Source organism: Schistocerca cancellata, chromosome 7, assembly GCF_023864275.1.
Source record: "Schistocerca cancellata isolate TAMUIC-IGC-003103 chromosome 7, iqSchCanc2.1, whole genome shotgun sequence".
In the NCBI taxonomy this organism is placed as follows: domain Eukaryota; kingdom Metazoa; phylum Arthropoda; class Insecta; order Orthoptera; family Acrididae; genus Schistocerca; species Schistocerca cancellata.
This window is the reverse complement of record NC_064632.1, coordinates 374,480,988-374,508,394: the sequence shown is the minus strand read 5'-3', so window position 1 is coordinate 374,508,394 and position 27,407 is coordinate 374,480,988. Positions and strand designations below refer to the sequence as shown.

General features: G+C 38.1%; 2 protein-coding genes across 4 annotated transcripts in view; one reads left to right on the top strand and one right to left on the bottom strand.

Moving 5' to 3' along the window:
* Positions 1-4,523, top strand: part of LOC126092615 (reticulon-4-interacting protein 1 homolog, mitochondrial-like) — a 152,002-nt gene extending 147,479 nt beyond the window's left edge. For both annotated transcript variants that reach the window (XM_049908326.1, XM_049908325.1), the window contains one exon: positions 4,286-4,523. In XM_049908326.1, coding sequence (XP_049764283.1) covers positions 4,286-4,355 — 70 coding nt within the window. In that variant the 3' untranslated portion in view covers positions 4,356-4,523. The remainder of the gene's footprint in view (positions 1-4,285) is intronic.
* LOC126092617 (eukaryotic translation initiation factor 2 subunit 1-like) lies at positions 595-26,854 on the bottom strand. 2 transcript variants are annotated; one of them, XM_049908330.1, is made up of 6 exons: positions 26,697-26,854; positions 26,351-26,626; positions 11,954-12,182; positions 1,304-1,536; positions 1,072-1,187; positions 595-960 (listed from the first exon to the last, which is right to left on the bottom strand). In XM_049908330.1, the coding sequence occupies exons 2-6, from the start codon at positions 26,586-26,588 to the stop codon at positions 766-768; spliced, it is 1,011 nt and encodes a 336-aa protein (XP_049764287.1). In that variant the 5' UTR covers positions 26,589-26,626; positions 26,697-26,854; the 3' UTR covers positions 595-765. The 2 variants fall into 2 exon arrangements, with proteins under 2 accessions (XP_049764287.1, XP_049764288.1); XM_049908331.1 differs by having other exon boundaries at positions 26,351-26,611.
* Between the last annotated feature and the right edge of the window lie 553 nt (positions 26,855-27,407).

Here is a 27,407-nt window from a genome sequence, read left to right as displayed (position 1 = left end):
CAACTCAGAAAAAATTGTTTTGTTTTCTTCTGTGAGATTTATGTCCCACTGTAACATAGCATGGAATCCATCTTGCATACACTATTGAATATCCAAGAGTAAGGATAATTGCATCCACACTTCACTTGCTGATTGACAGCAGCAGTGCCAACTGCAGAGTCATAATGCATTGATCGTCATGAATGAGAACATCAGCTTACTGCAACACATCAAGTTGACAGCTGTGGACGGTTTCCCTGCTCACTGCAAGCTCCATCAAAGTGCCTTCCGATGGCCTCACCCTCTGTATCCAGCAACCAACTGTCCTCCCATCGATTGCAGATGCTCCATAGACTACACACAAACATTTGTGAATATTCCCTACAGTTTCTTTCCCCTCTGTGAGAAAGTTAATGATGATGCACTGCTTATAACATACATCACTTACAGATAGTATTTTGAAACATTGCAGCAGCTACCCTGTCTCTATGAAGAAACAAATCTTGCACATGCACTCAAGAACTTCACAGAATTCAGACCTAACATTGTTGTTGACTGAGAAAAAGGAAAGAAAGTGAGGCATTACTTTCTGTGCCACCACCATGCAATAATAAAAGAGAAATATCCATAATCCTATTTTTATTCAAATTTAAATTACAAAAGACATCACATGACTTAAATACTTCAACAAAGATTTTTCCTCAAACGTGGAGGGAGGAAACTCCCTTCACTTAAATAATTAATCTTCAGATTGAGCAGAAATGTTTCTTTTGTTGCTTCAATATGTTATTCTTCTTCAGCCTTCCCATTTTCTTCAACTGATCCTTCTTGATCACCACCACCTTCTTCATCCTCACCACTGAACACTTGACCCTCTTCCTCATCGTCATCATCATCTCCTGCCACTTCTGCATTTTCTGCCTCAGCACGCTCCATCTGTCTTGCCAATTCTGCTTCATCTGTTGCAGTAACTACTTTAGGCTGTCAAAAATATATCTGAATTAGCTCTTTCAGTAAAAATGGGACTGACTTCAAGAATTAAAAATAAGAGATTTTGTAAATGCATACTGTTTTACACGTCACAATACTTACAGCCATCTGAATTGCAAATACTCCTCCCATATTTGTTATAGTATCTTCAATTTTGTTGATTGCATTATGTAATGCTTTTAAACCATCCTGCTTTTCAGGTGTTGATGTTGTCATAACTGTAGATCAAAACAGAAATATGCAATGTAACTGACAGATCTAAAAAAGTTTGTAAAGACACTTATTACTGCCATTTATCACTATTGTAACAATAAGTCATTAGAAATTGTCTGACCGTAAAGCGGAGGTGCAATAAGATTGATTTTTATTGGCAGTTCTTCTGTCGAACAAGCCAATCCAGCTCGGAGGGCTGCTTTCACTGCATCTATCCCTTCATAGCCGTAACACGCAACCTCAATATCTGCTCGAATCTTCACTGCCTGTGATGTTAATTTCCTCTTGATGTTGTTTAGAAGTACTTCTTTCGTTTTTTCATCTAGACCGCATTCTAACAGTATTGATGGATCCCTGATGTAAACATGAAAAATAACATGATTAATTCTTGTTTATAATGGAAATGCTGTAAAAGGCACTCTAATCCACTGAGACACACATTCCCCAACAAACAAAGCTACCTACACAATCTGTTTTTAAATTATGACTATCAGATTCACTGATAAAATAAAAATTGTGTAAGGGGGGTAGGACGTCAAACAGGCCGACTTGTAGCAGGAGAGGCATCACACAACATTTTAATTTTCAGTGTCTATACTTTTACAAATAAGTTCATAAAACTGTCAGCATCACCAGGAAGGATTCAGGATTCACACTCATTGCAGTGGAAGTTCGAAAACATAAGAAAATAAATTTTTTTTACGTCCTAAATTTCATCATTTTTTCACTTACTAATGGCTGCATTTGTTGCTATAGGTACACTTTTCTTCATAAGTTAGAGAGATTCCTCAATGAATTTTGCACAGCATACATACCATACTTACAGGTGTATGAAACTCTAGAATTTATTTAATTTATGAAAAAAAAAAAAAAACAAATGAGCTCTTGTATTTTAAACTTCATCTTTAGAAAAAACACAAATTTTGTAGTTAATTACCTCAATTTTTACCACAGTTTTTAACAGATTTGGAAAATTCTAGAGTTTCATACACCTTTAAGTATGGTTTGTACGCTGTGCAAAATTCATCGAAGAATCTCTCTACTTATAAAGAAAAGTGTACCTATAGCAACAAATACTGCCATTAGTAAGTGAAAACAATAATGAAATTCCACATGTAAAAAAATCATTTTGTTATGTTTTCGAACTTCCACTCCTATGAGTGTGAATTCTGGATCCTTACTGGCCATGCTGACAAAGTTTTTATGAGTTTATTTGTAAAAGTATAGACAGTGGAAATTAAAATGTCCTGTGATGCCTCTCCTGCTCCAAGTCGGCACGTTTGACGTCCTACCCCCCTTAAAAGAACTTTGGATCTTAAGAGTACTCACTATAAACTTCCTACAATTTTGTTTGTTTACAATGAAATTAAGTTTCTAATACTGTCATTGTCTTTTTTTCTGTAACTTATTCATCCCTTTAATATTTACACATCAATTTAACAGAATTTCTAAGATCGAGAGCAATCTTCATATTTCACTGTTGCAATGAAATGGAAAATTTTACTCCTTTCTAACGTGTGCTTCCTGATAATGGGCCTAATTAACAATCATATTATATTTTAAATAAATAGTGGCTCTGGTTGCATAAAAATGTATTTGTCACAGCTGGTTTCAGTAACTAGGCTCAAGCGAAAATTGCCTAGGACCCAAAACTCACTGTGACAATACATGATGCTGCTTATTTAAATTGGAAACAGTTGTCGATGCCTAGGATCAACATGGGGAGTGTGGAACAAAAAATAAGATTTTTCCCCGTTCACAATCACATGGCACTCAAACTGAGCACTTGCCAAAATTTATTTGTGACATCAAGAGTTCTTGAACTTATAGAAGACCTCAGTTGGTTACTGGATTTATGAGGACTTACTTTTGCAGTAAACTTAAGTGACTATATAGTCGATGCTCATGTTAAGTAAGTACTGTCTGAATGTGCATAACTGCTAAAGGAATTACAGGAGCATTTATGTGAATACTATTGACAGACAATGAGAATCCAAGAACTACTGACTAACTCATTAGCTATGTACTGTGTTTATGTATTAGGTCAGTATCATAATAAGCTGACATTTTTATGGACTTGGGCTTATGATCAGTAGACTATTACAACTTTTATTTCACAATAATTAAAATCTTGCTATCGATTGTTCCCAAAGAGGGGTGGGGGAAGAGAGAGATGTTCATATCAACATGTAGTAATACTGTATTAGGTCAAAATTTAATATCATCAGGTTCAAAACTATTGAAGCATTCCTGATATTGTTGGCACTAGTTTTGCTATGCACAGACCAAAAAGAAAATATTAAGGCATACTAGTTTCAACACACTATGAAATGCTCCAGACTAGTTTTATTGACAGACTACTAAACCCAAGGCACACTAGTTATAAGCGAACACAAGGAACTATACTGATGCTGGTGGTCCTCATATAACAATTTTCCTTTAGTTTCCCCATAGCTAAGCAGTAATAATGCTTGCCGTTTATCAACAGTCTAATATTAATAGAATTTCTTAAATGTGTAACAAAAATTATAAGCCTATAGCTCCTTACCAATCTTCTGATTAAATTATTGTATCCTGCAACACAAATTCCACAATCCCATTATCTCATAGCACGTATCTTCAATTATTTGTTCTATATATTTCAATCTCTCTCTTATGTATGATTTGTGCTGCCTAAGACACCACCTGGTATGTTAGTTATTTGCTAATGCGTTAGAGCATATCCTATCATTATCTTCAAGAGTTAAAATTACTGTCTGCCTTAAATGGCAAGGTATTCTCTTACATGAAACAAACAGCCAAGCATAGAATCTTCTAAAGGTGAACTCAGTTTACTCATGTGCAAGCAGTGTATGGCACAACCTTGGGGAGAACAAGTGGCTTGAGGCAACTTTGTAAAACTTTATATCTAGCAATGCTGTCACAAGAATTATGCTGAATCTTTTCACTGAAACTACGTTACACAACTACCAAGAGGAAAGCAGTATATCAACCTGAAATTGCATTGTTACATTAATGATGCTATTCACTCCATATGCAAGCATATGAAACAAATTTTACCTTGCCATCCTAACCTAATTAGCTTATTTTTTTCTATTTACAGGCCTCAAATAACAGGAAATCCTTCAGCTGGGCGGAAAAAATCTCTAAAGCGAATCAAATATGTAAGCTGAAAGAAGAGAAAAAAGATAGCGTAAGAAGAAAGTACAAATTTATATGACTGTCTGCACTCTTGCCATGTATATCTGACAGGGATTTGCTTTCTAGCCAAGTTATATATCATGACAGTTAAACAAAGGTTTTACTCTTAATTATTAAATAAAGTGTCATATTTATCACCATCTGATGGAGTGTTGTTCCCTGTTCTGAGATCACCGACTGCACTTTCCAACTGGTGCTAAAACTGACTCCGATGCAATTATGAAACTGCTGTGGAACTATGACTCTGTATGTTATGTGGGCGGGGGTGGATGATGTGGTGGTGGTGGTGGGGAATATTCTGTAAGAGTGTAGAGTGTTCACATCACTCCACCATGTAGTATCATGGCCAGGCAGATTCAGAATAATTAAATAATTATAGGACAGGATTCTCATTGCAGTTTGAAAAGAGACAGCATGTTCAATTATAACAAGTTAATGAAACAATTACAAAAATGTAACCACTCAGCCCATATCTAGTCGCATTATGTATGTAGAAACAGTGAACGAAATTTAGAAAGAAATATAGGTCTCTTAAAATCTTTAAAGATTCACTGAATACAGTGCAAGCATGATCTTTACTCTCTTAGATGCCTCTCATTATCACACTTCACAGCTGGCAGGACCACCCTTTACAAGCAACAAAGTGATCTAAATTCCATGTGAATGAAGTGGTACACATAACATTTACACCACACCATTCTGAACAGTTATTATCTCAAAAATCACAAAACATTGGAAGCAATGACTGTCATTCAGCACATAGAACAAAATGCCTAACAACTAATTACTTCTTCCAAAGACATTCATAAATGTAAACATCTGTAGTTGCACATGTCACAAGGACTCTCAGAGGAAGTTGAATCGATTTCAGGTTCAGTTTCTTGATCCTTAGTTACTGTTAAAGAGTTTGTACCACAATCCATGGTCTCGCTTCTTTAACAGATGGTGCACATCTTGTAACATTATATTAAAGATTTTGAGATAGAAGAGCCATGTATAATTTTCATTTGTATGTAGCACTTGCACTTTCACTTTACATTTCCTGTTATTGTAAATGTATGGAACTGCAACTGCCAGGCACAATAGCAGAATATGTAAGTTGAAAATGCATACGTATTTCAGGCCACTGTGATGACTTAATAAATTGAGGCAGAATGTTTCTGGACAACAAATATTGCCTTTATTCCATTCCAGACAGACAGTATTAATCTAAAAACCATTAATACAACATTAATACAGGGTGTATACGTGGACAAGGAAAAAAAATTCCCGAATTTTTCCCTGTTAAAAATGCGCTTTTTCCTGGGTGAAAACACACTTTTTCCGTGTTAGATGACAGTATATTTTCCCTTGAAACTGCAGAACTTATCAATCCTTTGAATGGTTATGGTTTTATACATGGGCGTAGAACCTTTCGGCACTTTAGAAAACGAAACTCAGGGAAAAAGACGCGTTTTGGAAGTATCTTTGAAGTGCAGCAACATGTACGTTGCGTATTCTCGTATTACGAAAGTATACATTGGAATTTCACCAAACACCACATGTTACTTTCCGAATCATTGAAATCAAGATTGCGATGCACTTTTGTAAGCCAGTCATAGCTCATGTCACGTGATCTCGCCAGCCGATGACAGCGGACATTCAGAGTGTAGGATGCGTGATGTAGTCAGACAACAACAACACCACTGTTAAGTAGCACGAACACACAAACGGGAAGTTAATGGTTTAAATTAATATAAGTAGTGTTGCTACAAGAAAAGCAAAGCTTTCACATATAATATTGGTCTCAAAGGTTAATAAGCTGCAAGTGAAACTAAGCTTCTGCATACAATGTTGATCTTTTCCGTGCATCTTATACTTTAAGATATATCACACAAATGTGCCAGTAAAATTTTTAATAATGACAAATGTCTGATCTTCTGGATTCGAAATTCTTCTAAATGGCTCGTCATCAAAGAGTTGATTTTTAAATGAGAGTCAAACGCTCTGTAATTTAAGAAATTCATGGTATATTCTCGCACATAAAAGGATATTTACTTTGAAAGTAATGCTTTTCAAACTACCAGTCGCAATATTTTCCTGCTACTTGTTAGAAACAGGTTTGTTTCAGCAGTTGCTAGAGAGCGCACATAACAGGCGACACCGAGCTTGTGCAGCTACCATGACGTAAGGAGCCCACGTGTTCGTACGTGTGTGTGTGTGTGTGTGTGTGTGTGTGTGTGTGTGTGTGTGTGTATATATATATATATATATATGTCTTCTTGTGTCTGTATATGTGTGGATGGATATGTGTGTGTGTGTGTGTGTGTGTGTGTGTGTGTGTGTGTGTGTGTGTGTGTGTGTGTGCGCGAGAGCATACCTGCCCTTTTTTCCCCCTAAGGTAAGTCTTTCCGCTCCCGGGACTAGAATGACTCCTTACCCTCTCCCTTAAAACCCACATCCTTTCGTCTTTCCCTCTCCTTCCCTCTTTCCTGATGAGGCAACAGTTTGTTGCGAAAGCTTGAATTTTGTGTGTATGTTTTTGTGTCTGTCGACCTGCCAGCACTTTCATTTGGTAAGTCACATCATCTTTGAACACATAAGAGGATACTCCAAGAGCATCGGAATTTCGTGAACCATACTAAAACGTGACCATTCAAAGTGTGTGCTTAAAGTGCACATTCGTATGTCCAGATTCCCAATGAAGTAGACCTCAGCCTGATATTACACTTTTCAGTGTGGTTTACGGGATGTGAATTTTCTTGGAGCACTAGTACTGTATTATATCATGTTTGGTTCTTTATTATGGCATAATGCCATAAATGCTAAAAGATGAAAACGTGCACCTGAAATGCAGCAAACAGTTGAAACTAGCCAGTGCTGTGGAATTAAACATTTCATTTCAAGTACATTGACTGCCTCTGTGGAAAAGGTTAATAAAAGTCAAAACAGACTAAAATAACTTCATTGTTCTGCAAGGCAATTAATGCTTGACTGTCAGAAAGGTGGAAATAAAATAAAATCTGAAACTAAGAACGTATTTAAGCCTTCCATAATTATGTGAATGTATTATAATTCACTTGATAGCTCTGTTTTGTTTTCATTTGATGTGCGAGTAAACGAAGGGGAAACAGCAAAACCACTAAATGCAAACACGGATCACATGGAGAGTACCCCTTATAACGCAGACTGCTCTGCGCATCAGCCCCAGATCTACAATATTTGCTAACCGGGTCAATACTGAAAAAAATCTAATTTTCAAAAATATGTTCGTCTTGTAGCGCACATCTTTCTGAAAAGTCTGAAACATAAAACATATGCGTTCAAAGAAATGTAAGACATGTTATTTAGTCTTAAGTGTGCCAAAGTGCAGTGCCACGCCTCTTCATACAGCATTCTTCTATCGCACATCACTGTATTTCGCTCTGTGGAAATGAAATGTGTATATTTTGTAATGGATGCCAACAAACTATATTCAGGACAGTGGAAATTGAAATGTCCTGTGGTGCCTCTCCTGCTCCCATTTGGCTGGTTTGATAGGCTGCCCCTCTTCTTCTCTCTCTCTCTCTCTCTCTCTCTCTCTTTTTTTTTTAACAAAAAACAAAAAAAACAAAAACCTTGCAATTAATAGCGGATGGGATGGATTACTTGTTATCAGGAGAACAAGAACTCTTCAGAAAATTCGTACTCTTTGGCCTATCAGCCAATAACTTGCTGTTTTGTGTGACATCAAATTAAATATAGGATACATTAAACCAATCAAGACAAGAGACAAGCAAGAAAGTGCACATTTCTTCAAACCTTAGCTCCTATCTTTTTTTTCCCCCTCTCTGATCTTGCTACAGCTTTACATGGTGTGCTTTCCTTTCTGCAAAACAATCTATTACCTCATCAAAGTTCGTCAAACATTTTGCTACAGGAAAAATCGAAATGTCGTTATCTAATACTAGCTGTTAATACAAATATATCAAAGACTGGTGTAGTTTCTCGATCTGATTACGTCTGTTTTGTCACTGTCTGCTAGATACAAAATAAGAGCCTACGGAATATCAGACCAGCTGTGTGGCTGGATTGAAGAGTTTTTAGCAAACAGAACACAGCATGTTGTTATCAATGGAGAGACGTCTACAGACGTTAAAGTAACCTCTGGTGTGCCACAGGGGAGTGTTAAGGGACCATTGCTTTTCACAATATATATAAATGACCTAGTAGATAGTGTCGGAAGTTCCATGCGGCTTTTCGCGGAAGACGCTGTAGTATACAGAGAAGTTGCAGCATTAGAAAATTGTAGCGAAATGCAGGAAGATCTGCAGCGGATAGGCACTTGGTGCAGGGAGTGGCAACTGACCCTTAACATAGACAAATGTAATGTATTGCAAATACATAGAAAGAAGGATCCTTTATTGTATGATTATATGATAGCGGAACAAACACTGGTAGCAGTTACTTCTGTAAAATATCTGGGAGTATGCGTGCGGAACGATTTGAAGTGGAATGATCATATAAAATTAATTGTTGGTAAGGCGGGTACCAGGTTGAGATTCATTGGGAGAGTCCTTAGAAAATGTAGTCCATCAACACAGGATGGTGGCTTACAAAACACTCGTTCGACCTATACTTGAGTATTGCTCATCAGTGTGGGATCCGTACCAGATCGGGTTGACGGAGGAGATAGAGAAGATTCAAAGAAGAGCGGCGCGTTTCGTCACAGGGTTATTTGGTAACCATGATAGCGTTACAGAGATGTTTAGCAAACTCAAGTGGCAGACTCTGCAAGAGATGCGCTCTGCATCGCGGTGTAGCTTGCTCGTCAGGTTTCGAGAGGATGCGTTTCTGGATGAGGTATCGAATATATTGCTTCCCCCTACTTATACCTCCCGAGGAGATCATGAATGTAAAATTAGAGAGATTAGAGCGCGCACGGAGGCTTTCAGACAGTCGTTCTTCCCGCGAACCATACGCGACTGGAACAGGAAAGGGAGGTAATGACAGTGGCACGTAAAGTGCCCTCCGCCACACACCGTTGGGTGGCTTGCGGAGTATAAATGTAGATGTAGATAAAACAAAATAGGCCTTTCTAATATTGCAGCAATTTTGTAACACACACCAAATAAACGAGACTGTTTTGGCACAAATGGTCATTTTTTTAACAACACATAATATAATTCACTTGCCTACTGCAAGCAAAAAACTTTGTTAGGAAACAGTTCCACATTTTATTCAAACGCACCAGTTTCTCAAGCACGAGATCGAAAAGTATTATTACGAAATTTTTAGATAAATTTGGAATCGTCTTACTCTTCAATAATTTGTGTGATGTCCCCGTTTCTTCTCCATCCTCGTTCTAACAAACAATCTTATCACCACCAATTCTGTAGCTATTCCTGCCATTGTCAAAATTTGTTCGCCAATTAACTTTACTAACCCTGCCAGAATCACAGGTTTAGTTATCCCGCGATTATTCTCTTGTTAGGCGTTGTTACATGTTCGTACAACACTTTTTCCGTGTTACTTCCAGAATAGCACTTGAAGTAGCTGCTAGCCGGGGACTGTACAAGTGGGCCTATCTAGTGTAGCAATCTGGCCCAAAATTTTCTGTCAAAATTTCATTTTCTTGGATACATCGAGAAGATAATACGTAATCTTTGTCGCCTGTTATTCCTGTTGGTCGTTTATTTCCATTCTGGTAGTCTGAATCAATGGATTTCGCTAATAATTATAACAACACTGATCATTCGCAAACCCTATCAACCACATAATCAGGCAGCGATTGGCATTCATCCGTTCGGCTTAACTCCGCTCAGCTCATATAGCACCGTCCCCTTTTATCAGCAGAAAGTTTATTTCTAGATGTGACGAGGATTCTCCTGACTGAGACATCACATACTCTATGCACGCATTCAAAAATCAACTTATGAGTCATTCAGAAATCAACTTAAAATGTGTTCAAAAACCAACAGTGATGCGTTTCAAAATCATATGAGCAATCGAGATCAACATGTGCTGGATGCTAGGCGCTTTGTGAAACAAGTTTGTTTTTCTCGAGAATATGAATTTGGCGCCCCTTTTCCCGGTAGCATCTATCTGCTTGCTGCAACTGCTTGCACAGCCAACAGCCACATTCCTGTAGCAAGAAGCAGGAAAATCTATGAGTACTATTCAAAAGCGACTCAACTGCAATGAGCCCGCTCGTAACTGATAAAACGAATCTAATGTAAACAGTTGTGACTTTACGCTCATAGGAGGCAATTTGTTGTTATGAAGCATTGCATAGTCTTCCTAAAGCCTTTGACACCTTTTGCTGTTGGCAGATGCTTGCATGAGCACTGTGTGTCGTCGTATACGGTGCATTTATTTTGAAATTTAAGTTATTTTTGTTTTTTTCTCTTGTTTATGTTTTAGTGTAGAAGTATTATTCTGTAGTAGCGGGACACAGTAATATCCATTGTTAGAGTATCGGTTCTTACCAGTCAAAATTACAAAAATTTAACAGAAAACTAAAACAATGAAAAATTCCCGGAATTCTAAAAAATTCCTGGGTTTCTCCTGGATGAAAAAATTCCCGGGTTTTTCCTGGATCTCCCGGGTCATATACACCCTGTAATAGCAACTGTGGATTGACAGAACAACATTAAAGAAGTTACAACACCAGTGGTTAGTACTGCACATTGGTGCCACATTAGTTGGTTAACTGAAAATGTAAACACCAGTGGTTAGTAATGCAAACTGGTACCACATTAGTTGGTTAACTGAAAATGTAAACTTCTGTACTCAGTCCTCCCAACAATATCATAAAGTGTATTGTGGGACAGAAACAATATGTATAAGGGGATCTGGGGACTGATGACCTCAGATGTTAAGTCCCATAGTGCTCAGAGCCTATAAGGGGATCTATATGTTGCTCAATGCAGAAAGGGCATACTGATTGAGCTCTACAATTAAGCAACAAGTCATTTCCATACCTTGAGCGGTAGCGTCTTAAACTCAATACAAAGCAATAGTGTAAAAGCTGTTAGGTAAACTTCACTTAAACAGTGGCTTTTGGTGTGTAATATTGTCTTCATTCTCTCTACAATCATTTAATTCTCACTATCACACTGTGTCATATCTAGAACACATTTCACTAATTTGTATGGGGAAGATGTAGATTCATGAGCAATTTAATAGTATAAATGAAAAAAAAAAAAAAAAAAATCTACTCACCAAGCAGCAGCAGAACACACACAAACGAGGAATGCAATAACGCAAGCTTTCGGACGCAATGGCTCCTTCTTCAGGCAGGAGAATTGAAGGGGATCCCGAAACCCCCCCCCCCCCTTTTTCCTAGACCTCTCCAGTCCTTTTCCTTCACCCCTATACCTTCCCCTTCAACCCTTCTGCCTGAAGGAGGAGCCACTGGCTGCAAAAGTGCGACTAAATGCAACTCTCTTTTATGTGTGTGTTCTGCCACCGTATGGGTGAGTAGATTTTTCAGCTATACAATTAAATTATTTGGTCAAAAATTGATTGTTTTTGTTGTTAGATTCATGAGTACGATATAGACACAATACAGTATTACATTAAATCAAAAACTAAGCAAAAAGCTACTCACAGTACTGCTTGTTTGAAGAAGTCGTAAGCAGATGCTTTCTTCTTCAGTTTATCCTCAAAGTGCCATGCAGTCTTTTGATACAGCTCTTCAAGTTGTTCATCTGTTTCGTACTGCAACAGCTCTGCGACATGCCGAAGAATTGAATTCACAGCTTTTGCCTTAGAGAAACGTTCAGTACATTTCTCAACATCTTCTGGAGATACACGTCGCTTGCTCAGATCAATGTAACCTGAAATTATTTCATGTGTGATATCCAAGAGATAATTACAGCAATTTGTGATGCACGGCAATATGACAAAATGCTTTCTATAACAATTAATAAAACATTTGTATCTTGGTGAGGACAGTACAACAAACCAAAATAGTATTACATAATTTACTGAAAGTTCCAAAATAATGTAGCAATAAAGTAACAGTTCTCGATAGATGTAATCCAGTATGAGGATAACGAATTGTTCCAGATAATAATTAACATTTACGGGTGTAAAAGAAACAGTTATGATCAGTAATTACCATGTTTAATAATTAAATGAAGGCTGTATAATTGTCTTTTATCAAACTATCCACTTTAAGTATAGTTTTGCATGGGAATCAAGTACATTTGTATGCCATGTTTCAACTATATATTAAATAAATGTGACACTACTGGTTGCCAACGGTATCTGTTGGACACACAGCTCTTACATCTGCCGTCAGACCATTCCATGTCATTAAGACAGCATTGGTGGCCGATGACTTCCAGCATAAGAAGCCACCCTCATTCTGCCAACAGCCTTGTCAAAGAGGGCTGAGGAGCGGACAGAGGTTCAGGGCACTTTCTTGCCCTTGGGGTGGGAAACTGCCCCTAAAGGCGGAAGGATCAGCAATGATTAATGGCATGAGGATGCAGAAGGCAATGGAAACCACTGCATTAAAGACAAACAATGTGTATCCACAAGGCATATGGCCTGCAATGGAAGAAGTGTCTCACAATGATCTCTCCATTGGCGAAAGATTCCAGAATAGTCCCCCATTTGGATCTCCAGTAGAGGACTGCCAAAGGGGAAGTGCCCATGAGAAAAAGATTGAATAATCAACAAAAGGATAAATGTCTATGAATCGGGGTATGGAATGTCAAAAGCCTGAATGTGGTAGGGAAGCTAGAAAATCTGAAAAGGGAAATGCAAAGGCTCAATCTAGATATAATAGTGGTCAGTGAAGTGAAATGGAAAGAAGACAAAGATTTCTGGTCAGATGAGTATAGAGTAATATCAACAGCAGCAGAAAATGGTATACGGGAGTAGGATTCATTATGAATAATATGGTAGGGCAGACAGTGTGTTACTGTGAACAGTTTGTGATAAGGTTATTATCATCAAACTCAACAGCAAACCAACACCGACGACAACAGCTCAGGTATACAGTCCAAAGTCGCAAGCTAAAGAGATAAAGAAAGTATATGAGGATATTGAAAGGGTAATACAGTTCACAAGAGGAGACGAAAATCTAAAAGTCATGAGGGACTGGAATGCAGTTGTAGAGGAAGGAATAAAAGAAAAGGTTACAGGATAATATGGGCTTGGGATAAGGAATGAGAGAGCAGAAAGATTAATTGCATTCTGTGATAAATTTTAGCTAGTAATAGCTAATACTCGGTTCAAGAATCACAAGAGGAGGAAGTATACTTGGAAAAGGCCAGGTGATACGGGAAGATTTCAGTTAGATTATATCATCAGATTCTGGATTGTAAAGTGTGCCCAGGAGCAGGTATCGACTCAGATTACAATGTAGTACTGATGAAGAGTAGGCTGAAGTTTTAAGAGATTAGTCAGAAAGAAACAAAAAGAAGTGGGATACAGAAATAAAAAGGAATGATGAGATACGCTTGAAGTTCTCTAAGGCTGTAGATACAGCAATAAAGAAAAGTCCAGAAGGCAGTACAGCTGAATGGGAATGCACAACTCTGAAAAGGGCAATAACAGAAGCGAGAAAGAAAAATATAGGTATAAAAAAGGTAACAGCAAAGAAACCACAGGAAACAGAAGAAATACTTCAATTGATCAATGAAAGGAGGAAGCACAAAAATGTTCCGGGAAACTCAGGAATAAAGAAATACAAGATGCTGAGGAATGAAATAAGTAGGAAGTACAGGGAAGTGACGACACAATGGCTGCAGGAAAAATGTGAAGAAATTCGAAAAAGAAATGATAGTCTCAAGGACTGACTCATCATACAGGAAGTACAAGCAACTTTCAGTGAAATTAAAAGCAAGTGTGGAAACATTAAGAGTGCAATCTGAATTCTATTGTTAAATGCAGCAAAGAGAGCGGACAGGTGAAAATAGTACAGTGAAGGCCTCTATGAGGTGGAAGATTTGTCTGATGTGGTAGAAGAAGAAACAGGAGTCGATTTAGAATAGATAGGGGATCTAGTATTAGACTCAGAATTTAAGAGAAGTCTTGAGGAAGATCAAATAAGGCAGAAGGGATCGATAGCATTCCATTGGAATTTCTAATACCATTGGAGGAAGTGGCAACCAAACAACTATTCACGTTGGTGTGTAGAATGTATGAGGCTGGCAATATACCGTCTGACTTCCAGAAAAATATCATCCACACGATTCCGAAGACTGCAAGAGCAGACAAGTGCGAGTATTATCGCACAATCAGCTTAACAGCTCATGCATCCAAGTTGCTGATAAGAATAATACACAGAAGAATGGAAAAGAAAATTGAGGATGTGTTAGATGACGATCAGTTTGGCTTTAGGAAAGATACGGCAGCAGAGAGGCAATTGTGATGTTGTGACAAGACTAAGGAAAAACCAAGACACGTTCTTAGGATTTGTCAACCTAGAGAAGGCTTTCGACAATGTAAAATGGTGCAAGATGTTCAAAATTCTGAGAAAAATAGGAGTAAGCTATAAGGGATTGGTAATATACAATATGTACCAGAACCAAGCAGGAATAATAAAGAGTTGATGACCAAGAATGAAATGCTTGGACTAAAAATGTTTGTAAGATATGGATGTAGTCTTTTGCCCTCACTGTTCAATATGTACGTCAAAGAAGCAATGATGGGCATAAAAGAAAGGTTTAGGATTGGAATTAGAATTCAATGTGAAATGATATCAATGATATGATTCACTGATGACATTGCTATCCTAATTAAAAGTGAAGAACAATTACAGGATCTGCTGAATGGAATGGACAGTCTAATGAGTACAGAATATGGATTGAGAAAAATAGATTGAAGAAAGATGAAAGTAATGAGAAGTAGCAGAAATGAGACCAACAAGGAACTTAACATCAGAATTGATGGTCACAAATCAGATGATATTAAGGAATTCTGCTACCTAGGCAGCAAAATAACCAATGACGGATGGAGCAAGGAGGACATTAAAAGCAGACCAGCACTGGCAAAAGGCCACACTCCTGGCCAAGAGAAGTCTACTAGTATCAAACAAAGGCCTTAATCTGAGGAATAAATTGTTGAGAATATACGTTTGGAGCACAGCATTTTATGGTAATGAAACACGGACTGTGGGAAAACTGGAACAGAAGAGGATCGAAGCATTTGAGGTGTGGTGCCACAGATGAATGCTAAAAATTAGGTGGACTGATAAGAGGAAAGAAATGAGGAGGTTCTGCGCAGAATCGAAGAGGAACGCAATATGTGGAAAACACTGAAAATGAGAAGGGATAGGATGATAGGACATCTGTTATGAAATCAGGGACTGATTTCCATAGTACTAGAGGGAGCTGTAGAGAGCAAAAACTGTAGAGGAAGACAGAGACTGGAATATATCCAGCAGATAATTGAGGACAAGTGCTACTCTGAGACGAAGAGGTTGGCACAGGAGGGAAATTCATAGCAAGCCGTGTCAAACCAATCAGAAGGCTGATGACTCCAAAAAAAGACAACCGTCTGACACATTCAGGTGGTAGCTGCTGGAAAACAATGGCAAGTTGAAACTGTGGATGTTCATACAGTGTAGCAGTCTTCTTAGTGTCGCCAGATCCGAAAGTTGCTCACGCTGAGGTAGTTGTTAACAGACGAATGACAAGAAGATCGTCGGGAGCCTCCTACGGGGGACTGACGTCTGGCCTCCCAAGTGTGCACTGGGTTACTGACCTCGGTGACAAACACTGTTATTGCTAGGTGTTGAAGCAAAACTGGTGGTTGTGTGGGATCTTTTGTTATGATGCAACTGGACTAGCATCAGAAATTCTGGTCCTGCTCACTGCAATCTGGTTATACAAAGTTCAGGTTTTGCAGAGTTGGTCTTCATAATCCCTGTTAAAGTTATCTGTTGTGTGAATAAAAATCACCTTCTTTATAATGCAATCTTAGAACTTCTCCTTTGTCAAGTGAAGAAGGCAATTCTACAATATTAAAATTGACCCAGTTTATATACAGTGGTACATATTGCATAGGCCTTTTTGCAATATGTCTAAAATTCCACCCTATTACAGAATCTCAAATATCACATTACCTAACACTGCATTTACACCTGTGGGCCTTGCACCTAGTCACCACATGCATGTGTATCTCACATATGTACAAGCATGAGTACAGGTGCAAGCCTCTTCCTAAGTGTGTGATTTCATTCATACTTAAGACACAAAACCACATGTGTTGTTCCAGTAACAAAATGACCATGCTGCTGTCAGCAACTGTCACCACAGCTGGTTTGTTTATAAACAAAGATGAAATCCTAGAAAGTAGTTCCCTACTGGGAAAATATATATATTATGTGCAGTGCATGTATGAGCATGGTGGAAGAGAAAAAGATTATTAATAGTGTTGTGTTTACTAACTGTGTTCGTGATTTCAAGGTAATACTTCATCCTGTTGGACCACTGACAGGGAAGGAAAAATGTAAAATACAGTGATGATATTATGAAAAGAAAGTTGTTACTCACCATATAACAGAGAGGCTGAGTCGCAGATAGGCACAACAAAAAGACTGTCACAAATAAAGCTTTCGACCAGTAAGGCCTTCGTCAAAAATAGACCCTCCCCCTCCCCCTACACACACACACACACACACACACACACACACACACACACACACACAGAGAGAGAGAGAGAGAGAGAGAGAGAGAGAGAGAGAAAGCTTTATCTGTGGAAGTCTTTTTGTTGTGCCTATCTGCAACTCAGTATCTCCACTATGTGGCAAGTAGCAACTTTCTTATTCATAATATTTTTACATTCCACTCTGGATTTTCCATTGCTTAAAATACAGTGATGCTACACCAGTGGTGACAATGTTAGCTCTGACACTTCAGATTCCTGTGACCAGTGACAATGACCAGGGACAATTACTCCAGTTTGAGATTCTAGTTCAAGGTATCTAATGAACTGAAATTTATCATCCCAGAAGTTTTCCAAGCTCTAGTAAAACCCTGGAAAACAACAATAAGCAAGGCTGATTACCTCTTAATGTTTCTTTCTCTGGAAAATGAAACACTTATTTCACGTTTAACAATTACAGAGTTGGAGCCATGGTGGCACTTAAAAAATGGTGAGAAAGATCACAAAATATTTGAGAAAGACATTTAAAAGGTGCTAAAATAGTATATAAAAGTGTTTAAAAGGTGACAAATTATTTCAATAAACATATATGGTATAAATGAACTGATTCAGACCATAATAAATTTCTCTATTATGATCCTTAATGGGGTATGGTCATGTTTTTGCCTCATACAATGTATTAATATGAGCAGGTAAATTGATAATTCAGTATTGGTAATTGAACATTTGGTAATTGTAATTCACAAACAAAGTCAACATCACATTTTAAAAACTGATGACATTCCACACTTCAATCCTGGTAAAAATTAAACAAAATACACTGACGGAAAAAAATTACAATACCAAGAAGGAGTTGTGCGACATAAATGAAAGTTCGGTAAGCGATGTCAATTCAGCTTTCACACCAGTCGTGTCAGAGTGGCCCTAGTAAGTGGCACTACGATGATGCAAATCGGGTTTGCTTTAAATAAATGCTGCAACGGTTGGGAGTATTAGTTACTTTTGATATTGGACATAATGAGTTCATATTCGTCAAAAATGTCTTTAAGATGACAAAGATGCTATCGACACCTTGCAATATTATAGAAAGACTTAGCAAGAATGTAGCCACTGTACATGACTGCTGGCAGTGGTGGTCACAAGAAAACCAGGCTCCAGATGGTCATGTGGCACTGTCGAGGGGGAAGACCATTGTGTTCCGCATATTTATGTGGTGCATCACACTGTATCTGCAGCAGCAATCTGACCAGCAGTTGGCATCACACGGATACAACAAACTATTACAGATTGGTTACTTCGAGGACAGCTGTGAGCCAGACCACCTATAGCAAGCATTCCACTGACCCCAAACCACCGCCGCCTGTGACTTAAGTGGTATCGAGTGACAGCTCATTGGAGGGCAGGGTGGAGGTCTGTTGTGTTTTCTGATGAAAGCTGGTTCTGCCTTAGTGTCGGTTAGGAGAAAGCCAATTGAGGGCCTGCAACTGTCCTTTGTGTGTGCTACACACACTGGACCTACACCTGGAATTACGGTCTGGGGTGCAACATCGTATGACACCAGGAACACTCTTGTAGTTACCCCACACACTCTAACTGCAAATTCGTACGTCAGTTTGGTGACTCGGCGTGTTGTGCAGCCATTCTTGAACAGCTTTCTAGAGGGTGTTTTCCGACAGGATAACACTTGCCCACACACCACTGCTGTAACCCAAGATGTTCTACACAACATGTTGCCTCAGCCTGCTCTATCACCAGACCTGTCTGCAAATGAACATATATGGGACATCATCGGATGACAACTCGTGTTGTCAACACCTGCATTAACATCCTCTGTATTGACTAAAAGTGTAACGTGCACGAAACTCTATCCTACAAACTGACATCCGGCACCTGTACAACGCACTGCACGCACATTAGCACACTTGCATTCAACATTCTGGCAGTTACACCGGTTATTAAGGTGCCAATATTTCACATTTGCAATGGCTTATCTTGCACTTACATTAACCTGTGATCTTGCTATGTTAATCACGTACCCATGTTACACAGAGAAATGTATTCCTGAAATTTCACTTCTTTCTTCTGCTTTCACGATTGGCACACCCACAATTATATCCTGGACCAATTTCAACATCTTTCAATTTTTTTTCCATTCTTCAGTTTACAGTGAATTGATTTTTTCCTGTATTCATCTTTTAATCTCTTGTTCAAGATGTCTTTCATTTTGTTGTTCTTTTGCTTTCTTCTCATTCATGCTTTTTCTTTTACATTCTTCCTTATAAGCAGTATAATTTGCATATGTTTGCTGTCTATACCAAATGAGTTGCGAGACAATGGCCAAAATGGGGGTATTGTCCCAAAGCGACCCTCAGTCAAAACACTGTTTAAAAACTTTTCGGTCACTGCTGCCTTGTCTTCTCCTAACGTGTGCACTGAAATGAATATCTTCTCTCAGTGTATTTCCATGGGCAAACGTAAAAGAAGCCTTAACAAGTGTGAAAACATATGGATACTTTAACTCCAGTCTCTTTTTGAGATGTGCGGCTGCCAGTAAATGTAATACCTTTGTTATCTAAAGTTAGATCATCTTTTTCAAACTGTACAACATTCCACTCATCTAATAAGTAATCTTGCTACAAATTGAGCAGCATCATTTTTGCCACCATTAACATGTCACTGCAGCTTCTTCTCTTTAACTCTTACATTGGAGTCTAAATATGTAAAATTTTTCAGTGGTGCACATGATAAGAATGTCCTTCCCCTCAAATCTTTGCAAGCTGCTGTGTTATGTTTTTGGGCATCATTTAGAAACCACAAATTGTCACATTCTTCCAGGTTAACAAGCTCTTCAGATACTTGCCTGCTAACAACTAGTTATTTAAGAAGAAGCAGATTACCCGATGTAAATAATTCATTATAATTAACTTCAGAAATACTCACACTTTTTCTCAAAGCAAAACCTTCAAAACACAAGCCAAAAGGGGTTGAAGTATCTATCTCTGCATACAACTTGTGAAGAAAAGGTGTCTGACTTCGAAAGCTTTATGTGAACTTATTGAATGTTTTGCCGCCCCCCCCCCCCCAAGCGATACAATTCTTTTTCAGAGGTATACACTCAAAGTAATATTGAATAACATTCCACTGCTCCAAAATGGTGTTGGCTGAAGACATTAAAGTAAGCCATCTTTTGGTTGTGCTTCAAAAAACTTGTGATCTGGAATGAAGATTGAATTCCTTCAAATTCTTCCCAGCTAACAGGCCAACTGTCAAAATAATGGTAAATAATGACCAGAAATTTGTATGCTTCTTCACCTAAACATTTCAAAGTCTTTACATAGGCATTATGCATTGCAGGAATGCTGGAACTCCCAATGTTTATAAGTTGCCTGCATCAGGTCTCCTGGATATCCCTGTCTATAAGCCTAAACTTTTTTTTTTTTAATAATTGAGATCAGATCACATCTACACCATTACTCTGCAATCCACAGTTAAGTGCCTGGCAAACAGCTCATCGAACCACCTTCAAGCTATTTCTCCACCGTTGCATTCTCTAACAGCAAGCAGGAAATCAGACACGTCTTTCTGTGTCATCTCCGATTTCTCTTATTTTGCTATGATGTTCATTCCTCCCTATGTAGGTGGGCACCAACGAAATATGTTCACACTCAGAGGACAAAGTTTGTGACTGAAATTTCATGAGAAGATCTTGCCACACCAGAAATTGCCTTAGCTTTAATAACTGCCACCCCATTTGGCACATCATATACATGGCACTCTCTCCCTTCTTTCATGGTAGTACAGAACCAGCTGCCCTTCTTTGAACTTTTCTACATCTACATCCATACTCCGCAAGCCACCTGACGGTGTGTGGCGGAGGGTACCTTGAGTACCTCTATTGGTTCTCCCTTCTATTCCAGTCTCGTTTTGTTTGTGGAAAGAAGGATTGTCGGTATGCTTCTGTGTGGACTCTAATCTCTCTGATTTTATCCTCTGGTCTCTTCACAAGATATATATTTCTGATGTCTTCTGTAAATTTTCTGAATCTGTGTTGGCTGTTCCATCAATAAATATTTCCCTTCAAGGGTGGTATATATTGCAAAGTCCTCCTGCAGAATGACATTAGTGATTCGGATCTGTAATTTAGCAGAGTACTCTTTAGTAATATAGCAGAGTACCCTTCAGTACTTGTGTGACTTTTACAACTGTCCAGTCTTTAGGTGTGGATCTCTCAACAAGCGAGTGGTAGTATATGATTACTAAATATGCGGCTACTGTATAAGCATACTATGAAAGGAGCCTAACTGGTATACAATCTGGACCAAAGGTCTTGCCCGATTTAAGCTGCTTCACTACACCAAGGATACCTAATTTTAAATTACTCATGTTGGCAGTTGTTCTCTATTTGAATTCTGAAACATTTGCTCCACCGTCTTAGGTGAAGGAATCTTGGAAAACTGGGTTTAGTAACTTTGCTTTGGTGGCACTGTCATAAGTAACATTGCCATTCTGTTGTGCAGTGAAGGTATTGATTGTGACTTGACCCTGCTGTACTTTACATACGAGCAGAATCTATTTGGATTTTCTGCCAGATTTTGAAAGTGTTTCATTATGGAACCTATTAAAACCACCTCTCATTTAAGATCAGGCCAAATTTCGAGCTTTCGTAAAACTTTGCCTATCTTGGGGATGTTGTGTTCTTTTAAATTCGGCACGCTTTTTTTTGTCACTTCAACAGTGTTCCAACCTGTTTTCTGCACCATGTGCGATCAGCACCATCTCTTACTAGTTTTATTTGGTATATATCTCTCAACTGCCATCAATACTACGTATTTCTCTGACTTTAAACCAAATGTGGTCAAGATTTACATAATCCGATTGGAAGGAATGGAGACTGTCTCGACACAAGGCGCCAAGCAATTTTTTTTTGTCCCGTTTTCTTAAAAATTGATGTTTCTTAAAAATTGATGTATGTGGCATTTATTTTTGGTGAGATTCAGTGTTACAGTATTTAGTCTCGCTACAATTACTGTGTGGTCACTAATCCCTGATCCATCATGATGCTACCCATTCCATTAGCTCAGAATTATTTGTTGCAAAGAGGTCAAGTATGGTTTTGCAACCATTTACACTTTGAGTGGACTCCTGAAGTAATTGTTCAAAATAATTTTCTGACAAAGAATCCAGAACAATTTAAGATTTCTTTTCATGCCTACCACAGACTTCAAGTATGTATTTCTGGCAAAATATCGAGGATAGATTGAAGTCACGACTGAGAATAATTATATGAGCAGGGTATATACTTGAAATGAGATTCAGATTTTCTGTGAGTCGTTCAGCAACTGTATCATCCGAGTCAGAGTGTGAGAGAGAAAGAGAAAGAAAAAGAGACAGAGAGAGAGAGAGAGAGAGAGAGAGAGAGAGAGAGAGAGAGAGAGAGAGACGAGGTGGGGGAGGGGAAGGGGGCGGGGGGAGTAACGAGAACTAATTATTAATTTATTCCGGTTGTCAAGATCCATCTGATTCCAGCATAAGGCATTTATTTAGGGACAAGATGGCTTCAGAAAGTACTTCCCATAATTTCTGATTTAACATTTCTCCATCTGCTTTGCCAATAAATTTCTTAGGTAACACATTGTTATGCAACACTTATGCTCTGACCAAAATGTAATAGTTGTTCATAATTGCCTTAACATTGGTAGTTTAATCAAAACTCAATGTGCAGTACGATGAACGTGCTGCTTCTAACGTATGTTACTGTAAATATAGTGTCAGTCCATCAGTTATGCACATCACTTTCCTAGATGAACGTAAAAACGTTCAGCAACACTACCAGGGAATAACATCTTTAACACATTACAAAAACCAGTTGACGAATCCATGGAGTAATTGGGAATCACTGATTTCATAGTCCAAATCAATTCAACTGTGAAGGAACTATTCTTACTGTCCATGAACGTACCATACTTGAAGGTTGTGTCTGGTCTAAAAGTTCTGAATGTAGCTGATGTGGTCTACATTTGATTTGACAGTTACACTTATGTTTCATTGAAAGCGAGAGGTTAAAAACTGCCTGAAAACTTTCTGTCTCAAAATTAGTAGAGTTAGTAGAGGAACAACACACATTGCAAAATAATTCAATTTCATTACTTCAATGCTCCCCCCCTCCCCCCCACTTGCAGGTACTTTACTTTTCAAACAAAATTTGTTTTTAGGCCAGTCACTAAGGAGTTTGCATTTTTTCCATCTGGAACAGTTTAATTTCAAAACTGAACTGTACCACAGGAGCAGTTTTGCTTCTACAGCAAAATCAGAATCTTGAAGCATTTGTAACAGAGGAATATTTGACCCTTGTAACAGTTGCACAAAATAAAAATAAAATAAAAAAGTAAAATAAAAAACACACTAAAAATAAAAAAGCAACAATCTATCTCAAATTTCAAAAGCCACTCTGGCTAAATTTTATCTACATTTGTGATTGGATCATTCCAAAAAGCTAAAGGAATGATAATGAATACAGCAAATTGGAAACAAAAGTAAGTAACTCACTTTCTTCCTAAAAGTGCAAGACAAGTTACAAAAGGAACAAAAATTTAAAATGGTGACAATCTTTAAAAAAGGTGACTAAAGATGAGAAAGGTGACTCTCTCTTCACGATACATTTGTAGTCAACAATATCTGAGCAGTAGATCTTCAGGGGCAGCAAGCATTGAAAGAATAACGCTTTTTGTTCCACATATTTGGGGCTTCAGTTGGTACACATGTGGTTCTGCAGTACCCACACAACAGTGGAAATGGCTATTCCATTTACAAGCATGACTTCACTGTTTTTTTTTATTTGCTATCATCTATGGAAACTATCTACAAATCAAAGCACCCTACACAGGAGTCATCATGGAAAACAAACTGGGATGGCCAGGAAAGATTTGAACCACCAGCATCCAAAATTCCAGTCCAGCATCCCAACCACTGTGCCAGATCACTCTCTTTTCAAGGTGAGATCAAAAGATCGCTAAGGGAGTGGCCAATGATGAAGACTGCCACAGGAATTACTTATAAAAAGGATGTGTTGAAAGCAGTTCACATTTTCGAAGTTACAGTGATGTGCTTGGGGAGGCATCATCAAATGTAACAGGTATTTCAACATGTGTTGAAGCCATGGTGGTGTGTGTTTAGCATGTACAAGAACTGAATGTTCACTTGGATACATGCAAGTTAGTTATATATACATAGAATCGTACACACTAACTGCGGGACACGTGATAGATAATGTAGGCGTTTCATGCACAGGATATGAAACGTCTGTGACAAGACTACACAATAGAAAATGTGATTCTCATGGTGACTACAAAGGAAAAGCCTTGCTTGCCCGTCATATGTGGACGAGGGATGTGTTGTGGGATGTGCACAGGAAAACCACTGTGCTGGACTGGAATATTATATAAGTTGCCAGCAGATACCTAAAATATACTGATGAAATTTATTCTGTTGAAGGAGTCAAGTCGAGAGATGTGCACAATTACGAAACAGGAGATGATCTACTGAATATTTTCATTCAGAAAAGGCAGCTTAACATAATAATGGTTGAAACATTTTATTTACCAACGTGAAATGTTCAAAACATCGTCTCAACTTCACATCCTCAAGATGGGTGCTATGAATGAACACTGTAAGTTTGAAATATCTGGTTAGTGTGTGGTAGTGTCGAAACTTTGGTTGAGGTGGCGACTGATCTGAAGTGTGGCGCAAGATTTAAGTTAGGTTAAAAGGCTATTTGTTTGGGTGCCAATGAAATGTGAATGTAAAATAAAACTTGTGGGGCTATTACGTGATATTTGACCTCCCTGGAATCTTGGTTGTGGTGACTGACTGGTAGTGTAGCATGACATCTCCGTTAAGTTGAAATGTGACGATTTGGTTGAGGGTCAGTGAAGCCAACAAATGTGAATGCCAAATAAATGTTGTAACGTAAGATTAACCTTTAGCGTACTGTATCCTAATGTTTATGTCCATGCTACATTTAAATGCACTTTGCAGAGTTTAATATGCTTTGCCTCATAAAAACTAAAATGGCAAGGTTAATTTAGAAAATGTATATCAGATAATGGACAAGTTTCTGACAAGTGTTTTGATACATAATAGGTAAATACATCATACATAATCTATGAAAAATGCAAGGGGCAATTTACTAGGCTACATAACTTTCACCATTACATTACCCACAAAGTACAGTTTTGAACTTTCAGACCATATCATGAGCGGCATTCACGGCCCAAGAAAGTGTGCAATATTATCTCACAGTACTGAACGATGTCAGACAGGTAAGTAATACAATTATACAGAAGCAAATGTGAAATGTCCACACCAATGTACAAAATAAACTGAACAGAAACAAAAAATAAACAAAACTGTGCTCAACATTCTTCTGCACTGACAGATGAGATAGCACTCTCATTCTCAATTCAGCTTGTATGAAACCACATGTGTTCAATAGAATAATTTGTCCTCCTGATAAATTCATTCACAAGTTTATCAAATCTTGTAAACATTTTCCAGATGTCATGTTACATGAACAAAAATACTGCCAGGTAACATCTTGATTGAAATAAAACAAGCAATGCTGATGAAGTGAGCAACTTAAAGACTTCAACATACTGGTAATACCTCGCTAGTCAAGGCACCCCATATACATACCCTACGCAGAGAATCTACTGACAATGAAAAAATCCAGGAGCAAACACAATGTCATATGCAGATATCGTAAACAATTAAATGGTCATTCACAAAAGAAGTAGTAGAAACAAACAGAAAAACGAATTTCACACTTGTTCTTTAATCTATAACTGTGAAACAACTCGGGATTAAATCATTCATGTTGCATCACCCTTTAAGAAAATATCATCAGGAATTTATAGTGTTCCACATTAAATCAAAAAGCAACACAGGCTGCTGTAGACATTTCAGCGCCTCTTCTAAATATAATCAATTCCTTTCTTCTGGAAGGCACATTTCTCGACTGTCTAATGATTCTACTAAAATGGTAACTTCGAAAGAAGGAAGAAGAACGAAATATTTAAAAATACATACCAACTGCCTATAATATAAAATAGCTTCATGAAATTTGTAGGCGGAAACAAAATTTTCACTGATATTCGGCATGGTTTCAGGAAAAATAAATCGAAAACTAGTGCCATCTATGATCTTTTTTATTTAAAAAATAAAAAGACCAACATTCTCTAGAGACAGTGGACAATAAACACTAGCAAACCTTAGACATCCTGGACCACAACATTCTATTGGAGAAACCCTAGCATTAATAGCACTGCACTAAAGTAAGCACATGAATCTATTTTTGTGTAAGTAATTGAGATTATCATCAAATTACCTTTTTCTTTGTCGACCCTGATTACAACAACAGGTTCCGTTTTTCCAACTCTGATCAGTTTGTTGATTGATCGTATACGACGACGGGAAAGTTCTGAAAGTAATATCATTCCTTCAATGTTGTTGTACTCCAATAAATGGACGTACGCCCCCATTTCCGCAATACTGCGTACATTAACCATAACAACATCTTCCACTTCCGGATACTTTTCCTTATAAAATCTGCAAGATAGCGGCATTGTTGACAACTAGCGCTGGGCTCCTGTAACAACGACAACTAGTTTTCATGTGTGAAGCCATCTGGAAAAACTATTTACGTGTATTTACTTCCATACTATTTCACTCACGATCCAACAGCTACAGCCTAGTGGCCTGGGATGTTATTAAATATATTTCACGACGAAATTCAAACACACACAAAATTACGTGTCACATCGAAAAATACATGTGTGAAACCCGCAAGCGCAAAGACCTTCGGCACGTCCTTTTCATATAGACATAAATACTGGAAACAGTGTCAAATAAGGGCAAAGATAATCATTCAACAAGACATTCCAACTACTTTACGAACAGTTTACGTGCCAGTTTGGAAAATCTATGGTCCCGTCAGCTACCCTTGGCCTACCTACGATCTAGCGGCGTTTATTGGTAGTATCAGAACGGTCTGCCGTAGCGTTTTTAATGCGCAGTGCATTTTATAGTAAAAATAGCTTTGAAACAAAGACTGAAATATCTTGTAGCGTAGAGGCCATGAATAACAAACAAATAAACAAAAGATTGCAATCATGATCGTCTCCAATTCTCGAGCTTTCACTCGCCCCGCGATATAGTTACATCTGGGGTCCTACCTGCGAGACAGGTCTTGCCGCTATGATTCATTCTCGCGATAAAGTACAGTCGCCTTATTACGACGTATTTTGTTTGTTCGGCTTCTAATTCTTGATTAACCTCCTCGATTGTTTCGTCAGAATGTTTCTGTCTTGTATTCAAACTGATTAAAATCTGGCAACGTTTTTGTCTGTTACTGTAATATGTGAATGCAGAGTGAATTGCTCAGT